This window comes from Polyodon spathula, chromosome 14 (genome assembly GCF_017654505.1).
Source record: "Polyodon spathula isolate WHYD16114869_AA chromosome 14, ASM1765450v1, whole genome shotgun sequence".
Taxonomy (NCBI): Eukaryota; Metazoa; Chordata; class Actinopteri; order Acipenseriformes; family Polyodontidae; genus Polyodon; species Polyodon spathula.
The window spans coordinates 1,341,112-1,363,983 of NC_054547.1; the positions used below are offsets into that span (position 1 = coordinate 1,341,112).

At 43.6% G+C, this 22,872-nt stretch overlaps 1 protein-coding gene across 1 annotated transcript in view; it reads left to right on the forward strand.

Moving 5' to 3' along the window:
* The window catches only part of LOC121327055 (metalloprotease TIKI2-like), a 70,820-nt gene that overhangs the window by 15,793 nt on the left and 32,155 nt on the right, over window positions 1-22,872 (forward strand). Inside the window, exon 3 of the mRNA XM_041270849.1 lies at window positions 21,457-21,603. Within this exon, the coding sequence (XP_041126783.1) occupies window positions 21,457-21,603 (147 nt within the window). The remainder of the gene's footprint in view (window positions 1-21,456; window positions 21,604-22,872) is intronic.

Here is a 22,872-nt window from a genome sequence, read left to right on the forward strand (position 1 = left end):
AGCAATCCTGCAACAAGCTGAGAAATATTTCTCTTCTGCCTGGAGAGGAAAGCTAGTGTTTTTGTACATCATATTTAATACACTTTGTCAGATCTTTGAATAAATTCTAAATATATATAGAAATAATTCTTTCAAATTCTCCCTGCTTTTGTGAATGAAATCAATGTACATTTAAAAAACAGGACACACAGTCACACTTTTAAAATTAAAGTTGAAATTGGGTATCTGGGTCCTCCTTTTTAGAAACAGTCCGATCAATTCAGAAGTTCTTACCTTCTCCCTGCCTCCCTCTGCGGCCCCGTGTCAGGTCAGGAAGGGATTTCCTTTTCCCTGCCTCCCACTGCGGCCCCGTGTTGGGTCAGGAAGGGATTGCCTTCTCCCTGCCTCCCACTGCGGCCCCGTGTTGGGTCAGGAAGGGATTGCCTTCTCCCTGCCTCCCTCTGCGGCCCCGTGTCGGGTCAGGAAGGGATTTCCTTCTCCCTGCCTCCCTCTGCGGCCCTGTGTCGGGTCAGGAAGGGATTTCAAAAGCAGTGCACACCCGTTAACAGGCAGTTGTTTGATGGCCTGCCTTTCATTTGCACTTTGACCCTGTGATGTTTATACTAGTTATGCTATTAGCCCTTGAACTCCTGTGTTCAACAGGTGGTCATATATGTTTTGGTACAGTAGTAAAGTCTAACTGAATGCATGGTTATCTAGCCATGTGTTAAATTGGCCATTCTCCTGTTTGGAAGGCTCTTACTAATCTTACTTAATTAAGCCTCTTGATTAATGGTGGCTTGTCTAGTTTTGCTTCCTTTTTGTCATTTTAATCAATTGCATATTTCAGTACGGTAGTATTTTCCTTGATTCGTTATTCCTTTATGGAGAATACCTCCAAAGTTGAATATCTTAACTAAAATGGTTTCTCGTATTAGTGGTAATAGCGTGCCTGTAAACTGAGAGAATGCTGCTTTCTCTCTTAAATTGAGAGCCTGTCTGTGCTGGGCTTGAAGACACCTCCCTCCAGGCTGTTGGTGGTCTGCATATCCTGGTACCAAGCAGTGATGATGAGAACAGTAACAGAGAGGCAGACTGGTTGCGATTAGCATACCGGGGTGCCGATCCAACATTCCTGCTACAGCACCTCCTCACCGCACACACACACACCCACATGGCCCTTGGTAAGAGAGTGTGAAACTAGGCCTTTTTGAAAACAGAGCACTTTCGGATATGAAAATTTAGCTTGGCTCAGTCAGCCTTTATGTAAGCAGAAGGTTTAATTGGTTTCTGCTGCCTTGGGTGGGACTTTGCCAGTCACTGAGCCCTGGTGTTGGGAGAGCTTTGCACGGAACTCTAGCTTAGACCACCCCCTAACCTTCTCCCCCACCCTGCCCACGCAGGGTCCGGAGAACCGCAACTGTGTTCGAAGCAATGATTCACATGTGAAGTTTTCAGGGATAAATACAGTTTCATCTGGCTGTTTTTACTTTATCACTGTGATTTTTTTAGTAATCCAATGAAAAGAAAGTTCATTTAGGTAAAAAAAAAAAAAAAAATGACCGAAGCTGTTTTTGGTTGAATGAAAAACTGAGAGCACGGTGAACTGGGGGTCCAATACCTGTTAGCAAAGGGGTCTTTGAGGGAATGAGACAACAAGGATCTATCCTATTAAATAAAACCAGACACATCATTTGTAAGACAGGAAATTCTTGGTTGTTCACCCATTGGCTATGCCTCTGTCATTGTTTATGTAAATTCCTGTATTGTTCACCCATTGGCTCCAGTACATGTGCAATTCAATAACACGCTATCAAACTCCAGTGCATGAACAATTCAATAACACGCTATCAAACTCCCGTACATGTACAATTCAATAACACGCTATCAAACTCCCGTACATGTACAATTCAATAACACGCTATCAAACTCCCGTACATGTACAATTCAATAACACGCTATCAAACTCCCGTACATGTACAATTCAATAACACTCTATCAAACTCCTGTGCATGAACAATTCAATAACACGCTATCAAACTCCTGTACATGTACAATTCAATAACACTCTATCAAACTCCTGTGCATGAACAATTCAATAACACGCTATCAAACTCCCGTACATGTACAATTCAATAACACGCTATCAAACTCCCGTACATGAACAATTCAATAAAACGCTATCAAACTCCCGTACATGTACAATTCAATAACACGCTATCAAACTATAATTGTAACCATAATGAAATGAAAGGTTAAATTGTACAAAGATAATTCACCAGCAATTCAAATCAGCAAGCAACTACTGTACTGAATGTAAACCACTGCATAATACTTGAACTCAAACAGATTAGAAGTGATCAGAGGCTTTGTGATCTAGTAACAACCCATCTCTCCTAATACACCCTGGAACCATGGACGTTCAATCATTCTCTGTAAAATAATTGCATTTTTAAAGAATTAATAATTCCTATTTCTTACAAAGGCACGTCCGGATCTGTAATACATTCCAGATGCGCTGATGTCTGGTTTAAGGGAGTGAAAGCCAAGCTCAGCAGGGGAATGAGATATTAAAACACACAACACAGGAGCCAGGGCTCCAGTGACTAACACATGGGGCGCAGCATAGAGCAACAGAATGTACTGTCCGCTAATGGAACTGGTGTTAGGACTGCATATATATTATCATGTAGGAGCCTAAGCAGATACAACAGGCGAACGATTCAAAGAGGTTAAGGTAAACTGAAGTGCTGAAATGCGACTACTGGAGCCTGACTCTCAGTGTGGCCGTTATTTCCAATGGTGGCAGATCTCGATTCCGCACCATTGAAAACCATTGAAAACCATTGAAAAGCATTCCAACAAGTGGCTGTTGTGCACCAGGGTTAAGAAAACCAACGTCGCTCACAGTGCCTGTGATTCTCTTTAATGTATTTTGTCTGTAAAAGCAATCCTTCTGCAACTCTGCTGCCCTGAAAACATCTGCAGCTGCAAAATGAAGCGTTATAGCTGTAAACAGCTGTTTCAGTGCAGGGTCTTTTTCAGTGATTCTGGTTCAATTTGAGATCTTTAAAAAATGTAACAAGTTGTTTGGTTCATTTTCTGAAACGGCATACAGCTGATCTCCTAACTAGGGAGCTATGATTAACCTGAACTGACTGAGAACCTTTGATGAGCATGCTTCGTTTTCAATGGCAAGGTTTTTTCATTGAGTAAAAACAACACAGACTTGCAATGCAACCAGGGATGAAAATAGGACTCCCATTGCATAGCAGTTTCACCCATTCCAGTTTTTATTAAATAAAACATTGTACTTGATTAGCTGCTGTGCATAGGTAACAAGCTCAGGTATGTTTTGTTAAACTCCTAGTTCAAACTGCTATGCAATGGCAGTCTTATCTTCATTCCTGCATGCTGTGTAACCCAGACAGACAGAAGAACGGATCGGTATTTTATAGTGAAACTGGAAAAAAAGGCCGCCCCTTTAAGATCAGAAGAGAAATAAAGTCTATCACTCACACATGAAGCTCTCCCTTCAGTAATAAACAGATGTACCAGTCACAGTCTCGACTTCATTTTCTCTTGTTGGAAAGTGACACTTATCAGGAGCCCAGGATGCCCACTGTCTTTCTCGCTACACAGGGCTGTTTCTGAAATGCCTTGAGTAACAGACCTTGAATTAACAGAAAAACAATGAAAAACTACCATCTCTGCATGGAATCAAAAGAAAGCATCCTTATTATTATTATTATTAGTATTATTATTATCATCATTATTATTATTATTATTATTATTATTATTATTATTATTATTATTATTATTATTATTATTATTATTATTAGTAGTAGTATTATTATTATCATCATTATTATTTTTAATATTATTAGTAGTAGTAGTAGTAGCAGTATTGTGGTTTAAAGAAAAAGAGACAAAAAATAAGAATATAAAACAAATTGAACTCTTTCTGCATCTCCCCCTTCATGTCACCATCTCCCTCTGTCGAGAAAATAAAATACAAAAACAAACAACAATTTGAAATCAAATACAACTTTGGACTGTAGATGTACAAACTATACTGGGGGTCATCCTCACTTTAAACTAGCCTTTGAACTTGTGACTCGAGGCGAATAGCCCCAGACACCCTGGTCTGTGTGCACGAGACCTTCCCCTGCCAGTGCAGGGAGAGTCAGTGCAGGGAGAGTCAGTGCACTGCGGTACGGTCGGGTCTCGTTCCTGCAGGGGGTAACGCTGGCTGCAGCCCCGCAGTGCAGGGGAGGGTCAGTGCACAGCAGTACAGTCGGGTCTCGTTCCTGCAGGGGGTAACGCTGGCTGCAGCCCCGCAGTGCAGGGAGAGTCAGTGCACAGCGGTACAGTCGGGTCTCGTTCCTGCAGGGGGTAACGCTGGCTGCAGCCCCGCAGTGCAGGGAGAGTCAGTGCACAGCAGTACAGTCGGGTCTCGTTCCTGCAGGGGGTAACGCTGGCTGCAGCCCCGCAGTGCAGGGAGAGTCAGTGCACAGCGGTACAGTCGGGTCTCGTTCCTGCAGGGGGTAACGCTGGCTGCAGCCCCGCAGTGCAGGGAGAGTCAGTGCACAGCGGTACAGTCGGGTCTCGTTCCTGCAGGGGGTAACGCTGGCTGCAGCCCCGCAGTGCAGGGAGAGTCAGTGCACAGCAGTACAGTCGGGTCTCGTTCCTGCAGGGGGTAACGCTGGCTGCAGCCCCGCAGTGCAGGGAGAGTCAGTGCACAGCGGTACAGTCGGGTCTCGTTCCTGCAGGGGGAAAACATAATTATTGAATAACATTAAAATGTGTTGGAACTGGAAGTTGCAATCCTAATTTTTTAATAATTTAGGTGTCTGTAATAACTGAGCATTTACATTGTAGTTACTTAGTAAATACATGTGTACTTAAATACTTACATATAATTACAATGCTATTATGCAGATTTAGAACATACTTAATGTGTAAATCTTTTTGCACGATATATGTAAGTACATCATTGGTGTCAGGATTAGCGATAGGGTTAGGGTTAAGGTAAGGGTTAGAGTAAGGGTTAGGATTAGCGATAGGGTTAGGGTTAGCGAATTAAAACTTCTTATCTGATGCAAGATAACCCTTACGGTTACTCTAGATACAGCACAGAAATACAACCTCAAAGCTGAGATCACGGCTGTATCGTTTTTGTGCATCACCTTTGAGTGCAGCCTCCTGTATGCTGTGAATGTGGGGGGGGGGGGGTTTACCTTTCCCCTCCTCATAGTGGTGATTACTGAAAGTCATAACATATGACATATACCAAGGGCAATTTGCATTGCGCACACAGTCTGACTCAGCTAACTGTCTTGTTTGAGAAGTGGGCAGGTTTCCATAAGTCTGTGTGCCAGGGTGATTGGTTTTGTACCTGTGTCCATTGCAATGGTTATTAATATGAAGAGATAAAGTACAGGGCGCTGCTCCTCTAGATGAATGAACAGGTATGAGGCATGTTTGTGGGGGTTGGGTTTCTGGTAACGGTTGCAATGGGAGGCCATTATTTGTGTACTTATCCCAGCAATGTGTGTGCACCAGCGGTCTGTTTGGACCCATCAGTCTCATTTTGTTATTGGGATGGATGAGTTCAATGGAGACATGGTCTTGTATGGAGTTATGAAACCCTCATACTCATTTTTTAATTTGTAACCATTTATACTTCAGGCCACATATTTCTGGTACCGACTCATTTTGGGAAGGGGGCTGTTTTTTCAGCCCAGGGCTCAGCATGAGTCAAGAACGATTTTAAAGCAATTAAAGCAATTACTGGATCAGTTGGGGGATTCTCTCTAATCCCATGTCATCTCCAATATGATGCTAAACACTCTTCAGCCCGTTCAGGGTAGCGATCCACACTGAGTCGCTGTGTCTGTGCCTGTGTTCTCTCTCTGTCGGGACACAGAGACTCTCTCATTGTGAGGGAGCGAAGGAGGGAGGGAGGGCAAAGCCTTTTGACGATGACCCAAATAGCCGAGGCCAATTATGTGTAATTATCAGGTCTTTCTGTTTTGACACTCGAAAGCCTCGTCTGATGAGCGCCTGGAATCAAAGCCGCCGTGTGGGAATGAGTGAGGCTCCCTCCAGGTGCCTCTGTGAAGAGGGGCTGGCTCGGAGCTCAGGGCTCGGACTGGGGGCTTGCGGGGGGGTGGGGTGATGGGGGGATTCCATCACCGGCTGACAGGTGGTTTCTGTTGTTTATTCAAATATTTGGGTGATGAGTTTTGGCAAACTAGATTCCAGTCCACGTTATTAAAACAACTGCAGATGTTTGCTCTGGCATCCGAAACTAGATCTTTCAGTATCAAGCAGCAGATAGTTCATAACAGAACATTTAATGTTAACAATAACAATAGAGCAGCTTTACCGCCCAAGCACCTGGCAGGCGATTTCAATTGGCATCTACTCCACAAACACTGTATCAGACCACTGCTTTCAGTGATATGAGCTGTATAATAAACACGAGAGAATGACTCACGCTTTCCCCGTGGTTATGCTGGGTGTTTGCCAGAGGTTGCCATGTTTTTAACTTTACCATAACTCTCTGTGCTTTACAATGCTTACCTGTTATGTGTATTTGGATTGTATATTCTAGATCTTTTACTGAATCTTCCAGTTGTTGACGGTTCCCTTTACAGGATAATAAAGTTGCAAAAAGGGTTTAAAACTTTGGCCCTCAGGCCTCTTAGCTAAATGTGAAGTTACTGCACGTGGTCTGTGCTGCCTCCCTGAATAATCGCTAACAACCTGGTGCTGTTAGGCTAGGCTGCTCATTTTAAATGACTTGTTTACACAGACATTAAGCCTCGGAACCCGGTCGATTGCTGTTTCGTGTCATTTTTCATTAGCAGCTCTTTTCGAGGTGAGGAAAGGCTTGTTCCTTCCTTGCACTATGCCGTCATGTACAGTTTGCTACCACATGTTTGCAGAACTGCAGTCAGCAGCTACATCAAAATAATTAAATAAATAAATAAACATGACATTAGCAGACAAGGTCTATGCGCTTGTGTGTTTGTGTGTGCTTCTTTCTCTTTTGGTCTAAACATTGCAGCCAATAAAAACTGATTAAGTGCAATTGCTTTAGTGAAGGACTGGATTTTGGCTGATAAGTAGTGTAACTGCTAAACACTTTTTGAATTCATACATGAATAATAAAAATAGACATAAATAAATACCTAATAATAAGTAATAAACTTGTGCATATCAAATCTGCGCGTGTGAGTTACTGCTGTACAGTTAGGAGAGCGGCTTAATTCCATGTCTCTCTGTTGTCGTAGATCAGTAGAGGACAGTGATCCTGACACACACTGACGCAGAGAAATGTTTGCAGAGAGAATGATGTGACAGAGAGGAGCTGCTAATATTGATGTGACAGAGAGGAGCTGTTAATATTGATGTGACAGAGAGGAGCTGCTAATATTGATGTGACAGAGAGGAGCTGCTAATGTTGATGTGACAGAGAGGAGCTGCTAATATTGATGTGACAGAGAGGAGCTGCTAATGTTGATGTGACAGAGAGGAGCTGCTAATATTGATGTGACAGAGAGGAGCTGCTAATATTGATGATACAGGAGCATCTCCTACTGCCTTCTATTTGTAACAAGCACTCCAGCAGCCACACCAGCCTCATTCTCTCTCTCAGTGGCTGCCAGACTGTGAGTAATACTAACTCAGCACTCACTCACGCCCTGCAAAAATACCTTCATACACTGAGATGCTGTAAAGCATTAGAAATTAAGTGGACACCCCCCATTCTCTCTCTCTGTGCACTTTCACTGTCCTGCCTTTCAGAATCACTCTGAGACCAGTCGCCCAACTTTTTTTGGATGAGAGTGTATCCTTTAACACAAGAGCACCCAGTTGAGCTTTCTGCCAGAAAAAGAGATTTCAAGAGGGGCACCTCATTTCCACAACTGATAAGGAATTGTTCCCTCCAAGAATAATATAATCATCACCTGGACCGTTAAGGTCTATTGAAAACCGTGCAGCTTGGCTTGGATGCAGCTGGCAACAAACACTCGTAAATCCATAACACATTGAGGATGCTGACAACTTAGAAGAAAAACTGAAAGGAAAAAAAAGAAAATCAGAAAGTACAGAGTCCCAGGGCTCACTCCTCAGTTCTGTGTTCGTGTTGAAAATGACGAGGCACCGTAGCAACACCTGCTTGCAAAGATTTATTTTGAAATGGCTCCCAGTGAAATCTAAAGGATAATGAAAGGATGCAGCAGGTAGCCTGTGCAATTGAATCCGTGCTGTCCTGGCCTGGTTGAATCAGCACAGGGGAAGTTCTGTCTCAGTATCAATTGAATCCATGCTGTCCTGGCCTTGATGAATCAGCACAGGGAAGTTTTGTCTCAGAATAAATTGGTTTTTATAAGCAAACAGCTCCTAGTGTTCTTCAGACCACACCAGGTCAGGGGGCAGAATTCAAAAGCTTTCTGGAAAGAATATGCAGCTACTGTACTGCATCTTCTTGTATCACAATGAGTTGAGGTTACTTGCACGGCATGCTTTTGTTCCCTGATTGTGTTAAAAAAAAAGATATCACAAACAGCAAAGAATGTGTTCTGACTCTATCGGGTGAGCTGAGGAGAAAGTGCACACTTGGCAGAAACAATCACTCACGTCCCCTTCGCTTTGATGTAACAGCCTTAAATTCTTTAATTTGATACAATATATATTATAAGTTAATCTTGATAAGTAAACAGATCTGACCTGTTGGTGGTTTGTGTTCAGTTTTACCATGAGATTAGAAATGCCCATGGTAAATAATTTGATACTGGCACCAAAAGAGTGGAAAATAAATAAATACATATTTTATTTATTTTGCATCTAATATTAGCCTAGAATCATGCCCTGCTAACCTATACACCTGCTGCAATCACATAGAAACATGTTGTACATTCATATATACCCAGCACTACAATTAGAGGCCAGAGTCCCTGAAGAGACTGGCCACATAGCAATCGTTAGTGTTACTGGATCGACCACAAATCACTCAAGCCAAGAATTCTACCCCTACCACAGAGCGTACAGACAGAAATCTGTTTCTGTGACACAAACACAACTGTTCAACCAAACCACCAATGCAAACATATTCTTCCCAAACCTCAATCAACATAGAAGTGATTGTGATGTTTTGCAGTGCAGCATTAATACAGTTAGCCTTTAATATTTGATTTAAAGTAGCACAAAATGTGTTCAGGAGCTGAATGTTTATCGATGGAAAGAACAGCGATACTTAAACATGGGGATTCTTCACATGCATTTATAAATGTAACAAACGGAGAAGGGTAATCAAACAATACAAACACAATGCAAGCAAGCCATCGAAAATGCAACCCCACAAAACTCAAATATTTTAGTTATTTTAGTTGCAGGCACGTGCATATTGCAATATGTCACAATCAATGAATGAGTTTAGTGTTGAGAACCCTTGTAATGCTTTTTAAAGTGTTCATCAGACACCTGTTGCACAGACTGCCCTGCTCTCTGACTTGCACAAGACAGAAGATCCTGCTATGTGCATCACTGACCTATGAGGGGGGTGGACATGTGACATTAAGAATGACAGTCACACCTCTAAGGGGAAAACCCTCCTTACTCCTCACTCCTGCATCTGTTTTTAACTCATCCAAACTGTTGGTTGCTGTCCGATACAAACTGAGGAGAGTGGCTCTCTACCCGTGAGGGTTTTTTTTTTTAATACATATACTTTACGTACATTAACAATATTCTCCCAGTGTTCCAGTTGAGATGCAGTATCTTGGGCTCCTTTTCACCCAGAATCCATGAGATCTCTGCAAAAACTAAGCAAGGGAGTGGCCTTGTAGGTAGGGCAGAATAAATCTGCAGCTGCAAATATTTTCCAACAAAAGAAACAGCCCTTTTGGGAATTTCTCAGCGTATTTGATCCAGCAAGAGAAGAGAGCCAAAGTGCTGTGAAACTGCAGTTTCTCCTGTGTTGCTGTAGGGATTATTGAGGGATTATTGAGGGATTATGGATGTGTTGATAGCAGGAAATCTTACATGGGGATCAGGACCTTCGCACGCAGATGTTGCCCCTGGGTGTAGCTAAAGCCTTGCCTAAGTCTTAGGAACCATGAGCACCGTGAAATTGACCATTTTGTGTGATTTGCCACGAAATTGCCTGTTTTTATATGATTACCAGTGTTGTTGTTTTTTATAACTCTGAATGCACTTTGCCAGTGGCAATGAAAAAAATCCTTGACAGCACAGTATAGTTTGCTTTAGCAGTCCAGAACCTTGCAATCTACTGGTTCGTTTAGTTAGCCAATAAGAGGTCTTATACAGAATTGTAGGAGTTTTAATCTTGACAGTTTTGTGGTGCCGTTTATCTGTTGTTGCTTTTATTAGCTCATGTGAAATCCAGTCTTATAGGAAATGGAATTGTAGTAAAAATTGGAATGGATTTAAAGCATGTGTTGTTTAATAGTTAATCTCTAACTGATTAAAAGCCCCAATTTGCATTGCCAGGAAACTAATCTTACGCACTCAGGATACAGTTGTACTTGCGGGGCAGGATTGAAGATGATAGGATTTTATATGCAGTGACGCGATGCCCCACGCAGCCCATTCCAGACGATTGCCATGCTGAGGCGCTAGAGAGACTGCACTGGTGGATCCTGGGAGCCAGCATCAGCACCGCTGTGTGTGCTGATTGCCCAGGGAGGCCTCAAACAGGCTGATCCCTGGAGAACAGCATTACACTTCAGCCATCAACACTGGGCCAATTGGAAATCCCTGTTACCTGGCAGAGGAAAAGTGTTGAAAGCTCGTATATTACAATGAAGCTACGTCTTGGCTGGTCCCCACCAATACTATCCCATTTTATCTTGGAGAAAGCAGAGTCCAATATCAGCATGAAGTAAATATCAGCGACTCTCCTGTAATGACAATTAGCCAGCAAGACAGCAAGGGATCTGAGTGGTGTTACATTGGCAATCCTGTGTAACCTATCCTTAACCTTACCTGGAAACCCATGGGGTCATATCCATAATCACCTCAATGTACCCAAACAGCTTGGGATCTAAACAAAATAAACATATATATATATATATATATATATATATATATATATATATATATATATATATATATATATATATATATATATATATATATATATATATATATATATATATGTGTGTGTGTGTGTGTGTGTTTCAACTCTCAAGACTCACCTGATCTCTCTTGCTTTCCATGCCCTTTAAGCCTGATATCTGTTAATAGCTGTTATGTCGTTGCTACTTTTTTAATGCATCCACAATGTTTTAGAATTTGCTTTTCATATCCTAGCCTTGTATTTAATGTATTATGCATTGTTCCTCACAATCTTGTAAAGTGCTTCGTGATGGTGGTCTGCTATGAAAGGCTCTATATAAAATAAAGGTTTATATGTACAACATTATTCTGAAGATTAATAAATTCAGAGATTGTTTTGTAAGGCCTTACCGCGTTGACAGCTCAGAGCAGAAACTCACACAGGAAATCATTTGGAACAGAAAGCCACCAAACGCCATCCCCAATCGCCAAATACATCCGTCTGTTTGGATCCAGGTCCAGGGGGGCGGGATATTAGTATCATATCACTGTCTGAGCGGGACATCCAAGCAGCCAATCAGCACGCAGGAAATTGATGGTGACAGCGTTCAGCACAGAGAGGCCGGTGAACCCACTTGTAAGGCTCCCCTGCGCTGTTTGATTCGGGGCTAAGGTTCCCCGCTCTCGATCGCTTGAAGAGATTGATTATAACAAACAAATCAGTGCGAGAGGCCCAGGCTGTGCTTCGTTCCAGCTCCCCTGGCAACGAGCCACTGCTGGGGGAGTAATGAGCTTGAATAGAGCCATTCCATGGCATGTGCTGTAACGAGGCTTCCCTCACTAACTGGAAACACATGGACGCCTCGGCCAGGCTGCACCTCACACTCAAGCTGTCTCTTCAGCTCTCTGTCTAGAAGGACCAGAAATCAAGAAAGAGAAGAAAAGGAAAGCGTGCTCCAGAAAGCTGCAGAAAGCTCCAGGAAGATCAAAACTCGCTGTGACCGTTAAGCGATACGTGTTCAGCTTGTTGCTTGTTACCTTGCACATGCATTAAACAGAGGAGCCCAGGAAAGCCATTGCCAACTCCATTACAATGTACATTACAATAAAATGCAGTACAATACACATTTAAACTTTGCGCCCTTCATCTCATGCAAACCAAAGCTCTGTACATAGGCAGTGTTGCTTCTGCTAAGCGATGCTAAACCATCTCGTTTGGTAATTGGGGTTTTCTGCCTTAGAGCCCAAATCACCACAGGAGGCTCCCTGGTTCAGAGGGGCTGCCTGACTCATTAGCAGTCTCAGCCAGCTCAGCCCTGACTGCCTCTTTTCACAAACCCGGGGGCATTGGACCTGCCAGCACCTTGCATTGCTGATACCAATCTGGGCACTGTGGAGCGACATAACTGTAAATCATTTCCGTCTCCAAATAACTGCATTTTTAAAAGCTTACCACTTATGAACTAACATGTTGGTCCAGACTCCCAGCACACAGCAGGTGCTCATGCGCTTGGTGGATTGGCCCAGTCAGTGCTGTTAAATGATTATTGATAGCAAAGTCTGTATGGCTTTTTACATTATTTAGTTTTATTATTTTTTCAGAAATAAGGGGTTTAGAAAAAGAAAGGATCCCCTCCACTTGATGTCTAATTGCCCCCTGGTCCTGCTTTCTATTTTGCAGTTACAGTATGGGCTAGGGGTGACTTTAGTTTAATAATAGACTATCCTTTTTCTTTAAAATCCCAGATACTTGTTCTTTAAACTCATCATCCACTATTATACGAGCGGTGAAAAATATCTCACTACAGATACGTTTAGGGACTTCTTGCAGACCCTCCAGCCGGTTCATTCTTCAAACACAGATGCTGCCAGAGTCAAGGAGCATTATTTTCCTCTTTGTGTCCCACAGACCCAGGCAAATATTGATCCACTCTGTGCAGAGCTATGGAGTGTTCACGAGGGCTGCCCTGCTTGGAGAGTGCTGGGGGCTGCGCTCACAAATGTCCTGTTTCCCAGCAGCGTCTTGTTTGCTGACGACTGTGAGCGCTCGTTGCCCGTTATTCATTTTGCTAAGGGGAGGATCAGGGGTTATAGGGGTCCTGCTTGAACAGATTTCTAATTAAGAGCCAGCACAGCTGTGCGGGTTGTTTGACCAGCTTGAAATTTTGGGAAATAGGGTGGATTTGGCCCATGCTGTGCTGGACAGAGAAGCTCTGGCTTCGACGAGGCCCTCTTGTTGCGATTGGGATTGAAATATCCCAGCAGTAATACTTGCATTCTCTCTGCACTTGGATTTGTCTATTGAAGATATAGCAGGTCCCTGTTTGGGTGTTAATCCCCAGATTTCCTGTGCTCTGGGGAACTAAGGGATGCCTCTGCCTAGTGTGCAGTTTTCCAAAGCTGATGGCTTTGAGAGCTGGTGCTGTCAGAGGGCTGCCCCATCTATGTGATTATTAAATCCAGTACAGGTCAATGAAATCACAGCTGATTTAATTATTAAACAAAGCTTCAGTACCTCAATCCGGGAGCTGGGCTTCCCTGGGAATGAGAAGTTCAATCTCAGTGGATCTTTCCAGCTTTAATATCTTGTATTCATGAACCATTTCCTGAAATGTTTCTGTGCAAATAATTAAATTCCCAGTATACACAGATGCATCCCATTCTTATTTATGTGTGTCTTCCTATTTAGCCTGAATTTAAACCTTTGTTTAATGGTAAATGCAGATTTGATACAACCCTTAGTGCAGTAATTGTAATGGCACCTGCCCTAAAAAAAGGTGCTTATGTGAATAGTTGATATAATAAATACAGCGACAGAGGATTTAGAAACCCTAACCTTGTAGATAATTGTAACAGTCTCTCTGAGGAGCTACGCGTGTTGTCTGAGTAGCCAGGCCTGCTATCAAACAGACGAACACTGTTGTGGCCCTCAAAGAGGTGGCTGGAGCAGATGTTTGGGGAGAGTCCTGCAGCCCCCGTGGTTAACGAAGGGCCTGAGCAGTGTGGTTTGAGGACCCCCGCACTGCAGGACACCGGGATTCCGTGTGGTCCTCCTGGAACCCCACAGCCACAGCAGCCCTGGCGAATAAATCAGCCCTTGACTAGCAAGCAACTGGAGTCTGTGAAACAGGAGAGCACACCCTGCTATCTGCCCCCCCCCCCCTCCACTACTGCAGGGGTATTAGATAACCTCAGCAGGTCCAGGACTCTGTTCCAACCATGTCCCTAATTATTGAATTAAACCAATGCTTCAAAATTGAACCCCTGGATCATCTAAATCTGCCCCACAGTATATTTAGAATTCAATGTTGCTTTCGTTGAATGTGTGTGTCGGTTATTCTATTCTTCGATAGTTTAAAGCTCTGTAATCTAAACTTCAGCTTGTTTACTTTCACCAAAGTTAGACTTAGCCGCTTGCTGCTTTTGCATTCTAAAGTCAAACACTGCATTTCCACATAATTTAAATCAATGAAACAAACCATTGCGAAGATGAAGGATATCGTGGGTTTGTGGGTTTTTGGTTAGCGGTATTGAGATCCTCCAATGTTCACATCATTCAAATATTTTGTGATGTTTTTGTGTCTTTAACGATGTTAACATTAGACAGGAAATACCAAAAGCTCTCATATTCTTTAACGTTTTATAAACCATGTGGGGCATTCCTCCTTGTTGTTGTTTATCTTTAGTTTTGGGACTTTTGCATCACACATCATTTCTTTCAAAGTTGAATGTGGATGTTCTGCACAATGTCTGTCAGTTTGTTGATGACAGTCTATTTTAAATGTCATCTATCTATATCTGTGAGTAATGCATTCAAAGCCTGGAAGGCTGGATCGGAAGGTCTGCTTGATTTCACTGTGAGACGGGTCTCCAGCTGTGCCCCAGATGTTGCTGCAGTTCTCCAGAGCCATGCACCCTCGTGGCCTGGGGCTGGAACACAGGGACACTGGGTTATTTGCAGCCCATCCATAAACCTGTGACACGTTCCTCTCACTTTCATCGTCTTCCTGAGCGCCGTAGTGCAGCCCAGCAGGGAGTGAGGGATTACATGAGGTCAAAGGGCATTGCCTTCACCCCCCCAATGTATTGACCTCCAAGTAGAAGAATGTCAAAGAACAAATGAGGCAGCAAGAGAGACCATTCCTGATAAGCCCATCATCACTACCCATTGTTCTTTTGTGTGCTAATAGGACAGAAAAGAGCTGGTTTATCTGTTAGACAACAAAGTTAAACTTTCTGAATCATAAATCATATAGAGACTTTTCTTATTATCTGCTATATTTTTCTGAATACTGCACCTCTGTATTATAAACCTTGACTGTCAGAGTACTGAATTCTTGAATGAGCTGGATCTCTTCTTCACCCAATAAATCTGTTTGAACACATTTTTTTTTTTTGTTTTTATAAAAATCTAAACTCCACGAGCTGTGTGTCCTCAAGGTTCAAGTCTGGTTCAGGGCAGTGATTGGTGTGTTTCAGTGGTTTCAAGGACAGCTCTTGCCTATGAAAATCCTACTTAAAGTTCTGCCACAGCTTCAGAATTTGAGCTACCAAATGTAGCCACCATGCAAGTACTTTTATGAGTCCAAACCTTTCAAAACCAAGGACAATTCTACACTTCTATAATTACAATAAGAACGAACATGTTCTTGGTCTGACCAGCTACCATGTATACTGATCACAGGAGTCTGATCCTTTGACAACTGTAACTTACTTACAAGACAAGGTTATTGAAGGGCTTTAAATGAAATTTAGGATATTTCTCTCTGCACATTGATCACTAGTCTTTCAATCAACAGGATCTGCAGCGCTGCTGTTACAGTCATCTCCACTGAAAGACTGGTCTGTCCTTTCAACTGCTCGGAAAATAGCAAAAACAAAACAAACTTTACAAAATCCATCCTGACACTAATATTGACACAAACAACTAAGGTTCCTCCTTCTCCCCTCCTCCTCCCTCCTTCTACCCTCCTCCTCCCCTCTTCCTCCTTTCCTCCTCCTCATCTCAGCTTGTGAAGGTTACAGTGCAGTTTGCTGTTCTCATGAAAACTCCTAGCCCCTGGCAGCATTATAAAGCCCAGGCCTGCGCAGCCCCCGGCAGCTTTCCCTGCCCTCTCCTCTTATTGCACTTGGCATCACTTGAAAGGAACTGGCAGGATGCTGCCCCTGGTGAACGCACACACACACACACACACACACACACACACACACACACACACACACACACACACACACACACACACACAGTCACTCACCCTGGGCAAGCAGGGTTGGCCAGGTCACAAACTGGGTGTAACAACACAAGCAGCTCCATACTGCAGTGGTTTAGTGTACAAAATAACAACTTCTCTCAGGTGAAATGTTCTTTGGTACAGTTTAAATTTTCTAACAAATGGGGGATTTTCTATACATGCTGTATATATAAAATACAAAGCTCCCCTTCCCTTCACCCGTAAGTGCAGTCCCCAGGGGAAGGTTGGAAGCTTTAATGAATTACTCGGCCATCAGCCCGGCACGTCCTCTCACTGCACACTCACACATTGCTCTGGTAACCTGTCCCCCAGGAACCACTAACACAGCCACAGGCATTCCTCTGCTTTATGGGGGAATGGAAGGTAGTGGGGCTTAATTGTTAGAGCTGAGTGACTAGGAGATGGTTTGGTCAGGCTGTCACAGTTGAGATAAGTGAACCTGTTAAGTGTAGGCTGTCAGTGTGTTCAATTGTACCCCCCCCCCCACTCGAGTGATCTGAGAGACTGTCAGTGTGTTCAGTTGTACCCCCCCACCCCCACCCCCACGTTGGCTGGAGGAAGGAGTTTTCAGAAATCATTTTCCAGAGGCAATAATGAGCCTCCCAGGTTCACAAGTTCAGCCTTAAAAGGGGATAATGAACAGAAAGGGGCAGCTGGGACTGTGGGTGACAGATTGCCTGAACTGGGAATCAGCTCTTTACTTGTACAAGTCGCAAAGGTCACCGTTCAGAACAACATTCCAGGAGAACCTGCTCTTTCTCACTGCTGACGTACAATCCACCTAGAGAGAACCCCTGCCAGCCCTCTCTGTACATTCATTACACTCACCTAGAGTGAGCCCCTGCCAGCCCTCTCTGTACATTCATTACCCTCTCCTAGAGTGAGCCCCCTGGCTGCCCTCTCTGTACATTCATTACACTCTCCTAGAGTGAACCCCTGCCTGCCCTCTCTGCACCTCCTGAACCCCTGTACATTCATTACACTCTCCTAGAGTGAGCCCCCTGCCTGCCCTCTCTGTACATTCATTACACTCTCCTAGACCCCTGCCTGCCCTCTCTGTACATTCATTACACTCTCCTAGAGTGAACCCGCTGCCTGCCCTCTCTGTACATTCATTACACTCTCCTAGAGTGAGCCCCTGCCAGCCCTCTCTATACATTCATTACACTCTACTAGAGTGAACCCCTGCCTGCCCTCTCTGTACATTCATTACACTTCCACCCGCTGCCTGCCCTCTCTTACATTCATTACACTCTCCTAGAGTGAGCCCCTGCCAGCCCTCTCTATACATTCATTACACTCTACTAGAGTGAACCCCTGCCTGCCCTCTCTGTACATTCATTACACTCTCCTAGAGTGAACCCCTGCCAGCCCTCTCTGTACATTCATTACACTCTCCTAGAGTGAACCCCTGCCTGCCCTCTCTGTACATTCATTACACTCTCCTAGAGTGAACCCCTGCCTGCCCTCTCTGTACATTCATTACACTCTCCTAGAGTGAACCCGCTGAGCCCTCTCTGTACATTCATTACACTCTCCTAGAGTGAGCCCCTGCCAGCCCTCTCTATACATTCATTACACTCTACTAGAGTGAACCCCTGCCTGCCCTCTCTGTACATTCATTACACTCTCCTAGAGTGAACCCGCTGCCTGCCCTCTCTGTACATTCATTACACTCTCCTAGAGTGAGCCCCTGCCTGCCCTCTCTGTACACAATACATCTCACTTTGTGGGGACTGCCTGCCCTCTCTTTCATTCATTACCTCTCCTAGAGTGAACCCACTACAATTAAAGTAATCCTGTGTACGATTGCGAATACCTCTCGTGAGAAAACTTGTGATCAAAGCAGATAAAGTGTGCGTGCGTGCGTGTGTGTGTGTGTGTGTGTCTGTGTGTTTGTGTGTCCATGTGTGGACAATCTGCTATCTCAATGGGCTTCTGTCTGCCTGCCCAAGGGAGGCCCATTAAAGAAACATTTTTCTGTAATTATCTCTTTACAGAACTAATTTGGTGCCTACAGCAGCTACTGTTAGCAAGGTATGAGTTCCATTTTATTTCAGAAGATTTCTGCTTTGAAATTACCCCTGCGTTTAACCTTCCCCCCTAGAATTTGACCCTCAGATTTTCTGTAGCAATTTACCAGAGCTGGCAGGGTTGTAACTCCCTGTCAGCGTTGATTCATTTATATAAACCCTTCAGACTGTTGAAATAGCATTTCTTATCTTAAGCGCTTTCCTTATGAGCATCTGTCAAGACAATGAAGCCAGTACACCCTGACATTTTTCAGTCCTTTTTTTTTAAAACAATTTTAGAAAGAAAGTTCAGAGATAAAATGTATCCGTGTTGACGCATCTGAGCTCTGGCAAAACCCTCACTTACAGACAAAAAACAGGTTATCAAATCTATCTACTTCGAATGGTCTTTTAGAAAGAAAAAAACGCACCAAATGAACACACTTGAAGAGTACTATACTATGCAAGATAACTTGTTTAGTATTTATTGTAGAATTGTAATATGCAATGTTTTTCCTTTTAGAAAAAAATGAGCTTTGACAATCCTTGACAAAACTCTTTGATCATCAAATTTGAGAGACGAACAGGTTTGCAACTCTTTAAATACCTATAGAGAGCCAAATACTAATTTATCAGAACAGGTTACATAAACGAGGGCATGTTAACATCAAATGATTTGCTGGAGTAAACAAATACATGCAGTCAATGCTTTCTTCAGAGGTATCTGTGTGAAGCACAGGGGACTCCATGGGAGAACTGTGATGAAACTGTATCCCCACCCCAGACGGGGGGGGGGGGGGGGGGGGGGGGGTCTGTCAGGAAGATTAATTAGAATTGCTAGGTGCTCAGTAAGAGCTGGGTTGGGAACGGAGACAAACTGGTTATCCCTACAATTCCTCCACTCAGCTGTTCTGTCAGGACGTGCACTGATGGATACTCTCCCCATACTTTTTCTCAAAAAAGGCTTCAGGTTTTTTTAAATTGTGCCTTTAAATCTCCTGCAGTCGAGCCTTCAAAGGGGGCAGCAGATTTTTTTAGTCTCAGGAAAGCTGGTCTTGATGAAGTGCTGCATTCTCAGAATTTTAACTGTGAACTGATTTCTTTTTTACCGTTTTGTTTTTATTTTATTTTTGTAGTGATGAAGACCATCGTGTTTTTTCCAGTTCCAAAATGTTACTTTTTATTTTGGTTAGGGAGTTTTGTCCCCCATTCCAGGCTTTTGGGGATGTTGCCTTAAGCCCTTTAATAGTCTCCATTACTCTGACTGTGTGTTAAGTAAGTAGACCTTAGCTTGAGTTCCCTCTGCATGAACAGAATTTCTAGCAGAAGAGTTAAGAGGCCTTGTGTTTCATTAGATGCCGGTTTCATGATGACATCTCCTAAGAATAAAGATAACTCTCCTGTAATTACTTCTGCCTGGATGGACTGGCCCATTGTCTCACACATGTCTAGTGCCACCATGGACGACACTCCTAGAGAACACTAGCCAATAATGTTGGTGTACACAACAGGGCCAGTATAGCTCTCTCTTGGTAGCAGCAGCAGCTCTTGGGTCTGGTTGCCCATCGATTTGATGTTTCCAGCTTCTGGAATCATGTTGGTTTCACAGTCTCTTTATGTGTTTCACTTTTGTTTTTGCAAGAGATCATCCCACCCACAAAAACCCAGCTTACTCTTCAGTTTTATTAATGTTCGTATCTTTCTCTCTGCAATGAGTCAGTCTTCTACTGCAGTTCGGAGATCTGTTGTTCCAAGTGTGTCCTCGCCAATTATGAGGAATCTGGGTGTAACCAAGCTCTGAGGCAGCTCCCTTTCACAAGCTGCACTATAAATCCAAGCAGAGCTAGAAGCTGCAAAATGTACGTTTCTGAACTCTGATACTTCAAATAAAGGGCTGTGCCTGCTGCCAGGTGGTGAGCAGAACCACAGCAGCTCAATTCATCAGTCCCTGAGATTATAGATCCTTGGGGGGAGTTCAGTCAAACCCATTCTGACATTGGGATCTGGGTCGAGTTCTCTGCAAAAACAGGCATGTAAAAACACAGGGTGAAAAATATGAATAAATGCAAATTGACATGGCAAGTATAAAAAGCCTTCACATTCAAGGGGAAGTACTGTCCTGTGAACTATACACAAGTTTTTTGAAAACTGAGCGGATGTGCTATACGCAATGTGCAATGTTAAGTGTTTTACATGGGTCATGATGCTCTCTTGGGGGACAGTGAGGTTGCCCCCCCCCCCCCCCTTCAGTTCCATGCAGTATTGCTGTTTGTTCTTGATGACAGTAAGGATGCCAGTCCCCCCCTCCCTTCAGTTCCATGCAGTAATGCTGTTTGTTCTTGATGACAGTAAGGTTGCCAGTCCCCCCCTCCCTTCAGTTCCATGCAGTATTGCTGTTTGTTCTTGATGACAGTAAGGTTGCCAGTCCCCCCCTCCCTTCAGTTCCATGCAGTAATGCTGTTTGTTCTTGATGACAGTAAGGTTGCCAGTCCCCCCCTCCCTTCAGTTCCATGCAGTAATGCTGTTTGTTCTTGATGACAGTAAGGTTGCCAGTCCCCCCCTCCCTTCAGTTCCATGCAGTAATAATGTTTGTTCTTGATGACAGTAAGGTTGCCAGTCCCCCCCTCCCTTCAGTTCCATGCAGTAATGCTGTTTGTTCTTGATGACAGTGAGGTTGCCAGTCCCCCCCTCCCTTCAGTTCCATGCAGTAATGCTGTTTGTTCTTGATGACAGTGAGGTTGCCAGTCCCCCCCTCCCTTCAGTTCCATGCAGTAATGCTGTTTGTTCTTGATGACAGTGAGGTTGCCAGTCCCCCCCTCCCTTCAGTTCCATGCAGTAATGCTGTTTGTTCTTGATGACAGTGAGGTTGCCAGTCCCCCCCTCCCTTCAGTTCCATGCAGTAATGCTGTTTGTTCTTGATGACATTGAGGTTGCCAGTCCCCCCCTCCCTTCAGTTCCATGCAGTAATGCTGTTTGTTCTTGATGACAGTGAGGTTGCCAGTCCCCCCCTCCCTTCAGTTCCATGCAGTAATGCTGTTTGTTCTTGATGACAGTGAGGCTGCCAGTCCCTCCCTCCCTTCAGTTCCATGCAGTAACGCTGTTTATTTGTGATTGGCTTGCAGGTGCTGTTTGCTCTGAACCAGACACTGTTGCAGCACGAGAGCCTTCGGGCAGGCAGTCTGCAGGTCCCTTACACCACAGAGGACCTCATCAAACACTACAACTGCGGGGACCTGAGGGCCATCATCTTCAACCACGACACCTCGCAGGTGAGCAGCACAGTGGATCCCAGACATAAAAAAGGAACGTGACAAACATTTCACTCCAACTTTAAACAAATGCCTGGAAAATGCAAACTGCAGCCTCCATTAGAAGGAGAGATTGACTAATAAGTCAGCCCTCCACATCACCATACTAAGATTTTGGGTGAAGATGGTAATCCATGTTTAAATCACTCCATACTTTTTTGAAAGCACAGCACTGTTTTACAAGGGATCACATTTCAACGCAGTTTCATATTCTGTCTCCGCTTGATAAGGCACACATGGTCGTTTAGGAGTGGTTAGCACCATCCAGATGCTTGGCAATAGAAAAGAGTTACAGTGTTGTTATTGTTGTTGTCATTATATATTAAGTACAGGGGCACACACAGATGAGAGCTGGGTTGTAAAGCAAGACCCTATATATATGTCATGTAGACTAGTATGGACTGGCCTTGTTGATGACTGGACAGCAGCCTCACAAGCATGACATGAGCATGAGCAGCGACCAGCGTGTCTCCAGACCACATGACAGAGTGCACTGCCCCAGCACTGGACTGCTCTGCACGATGCTGGCCTTCACAGAGTAACAGAGTAACTCCTGCAGCACTGGATCCGGGTGCACCCTGTATTTGCTAAGCTGGTGAAGGCTGGGGATTATCAGCCGTTGATCTTGCTGTCTCATTTTACATTGACAGAGAGGGGAAGGATCAAATCAAGCACTGGCTCCAGGTGGCATGGTATGCACAGTGCTGTATATGTGATCCATTCGATGTTATCAAAAAAAAAAAGAGATACTTACAAATTAGATGGGCCTGTCTCTAGCAAAGGGTTTGCTTATAAATGTATATTGAATCTCATTTAGGAATCTGCCTTTCATTCATTGAAATCTCATTTTGGAATCTGCCTTTCATTCATTGAAATCTCATTTAGGAATCTGCCTTTCATTCATTGAAATCTCATTTAGGAATCTGCCTTTCATTCATTGAAATCTCATTTAGGAATCTGCCTTTCATTCATTGAAATTTCATTTAGGAATCTGCCTTTCATTCATTGAAATTTCATTTAGGAATCTGCCTTTCATTCATTGAAATTTCATTTAGGAATCTGCCTTTCATTCATTGAAATCTCATTTAGGAATCTGCCTTTCATTCATTGAAATCTCATTTAGGAATCTGCCTTTCATTCATTGAAATCTCATTTAGGAATCTGCCTTTCATTCATTGAAATCTCATTTAGGAATCTGCCTTTCATTCATTGAAATCTCATTTAGGAATC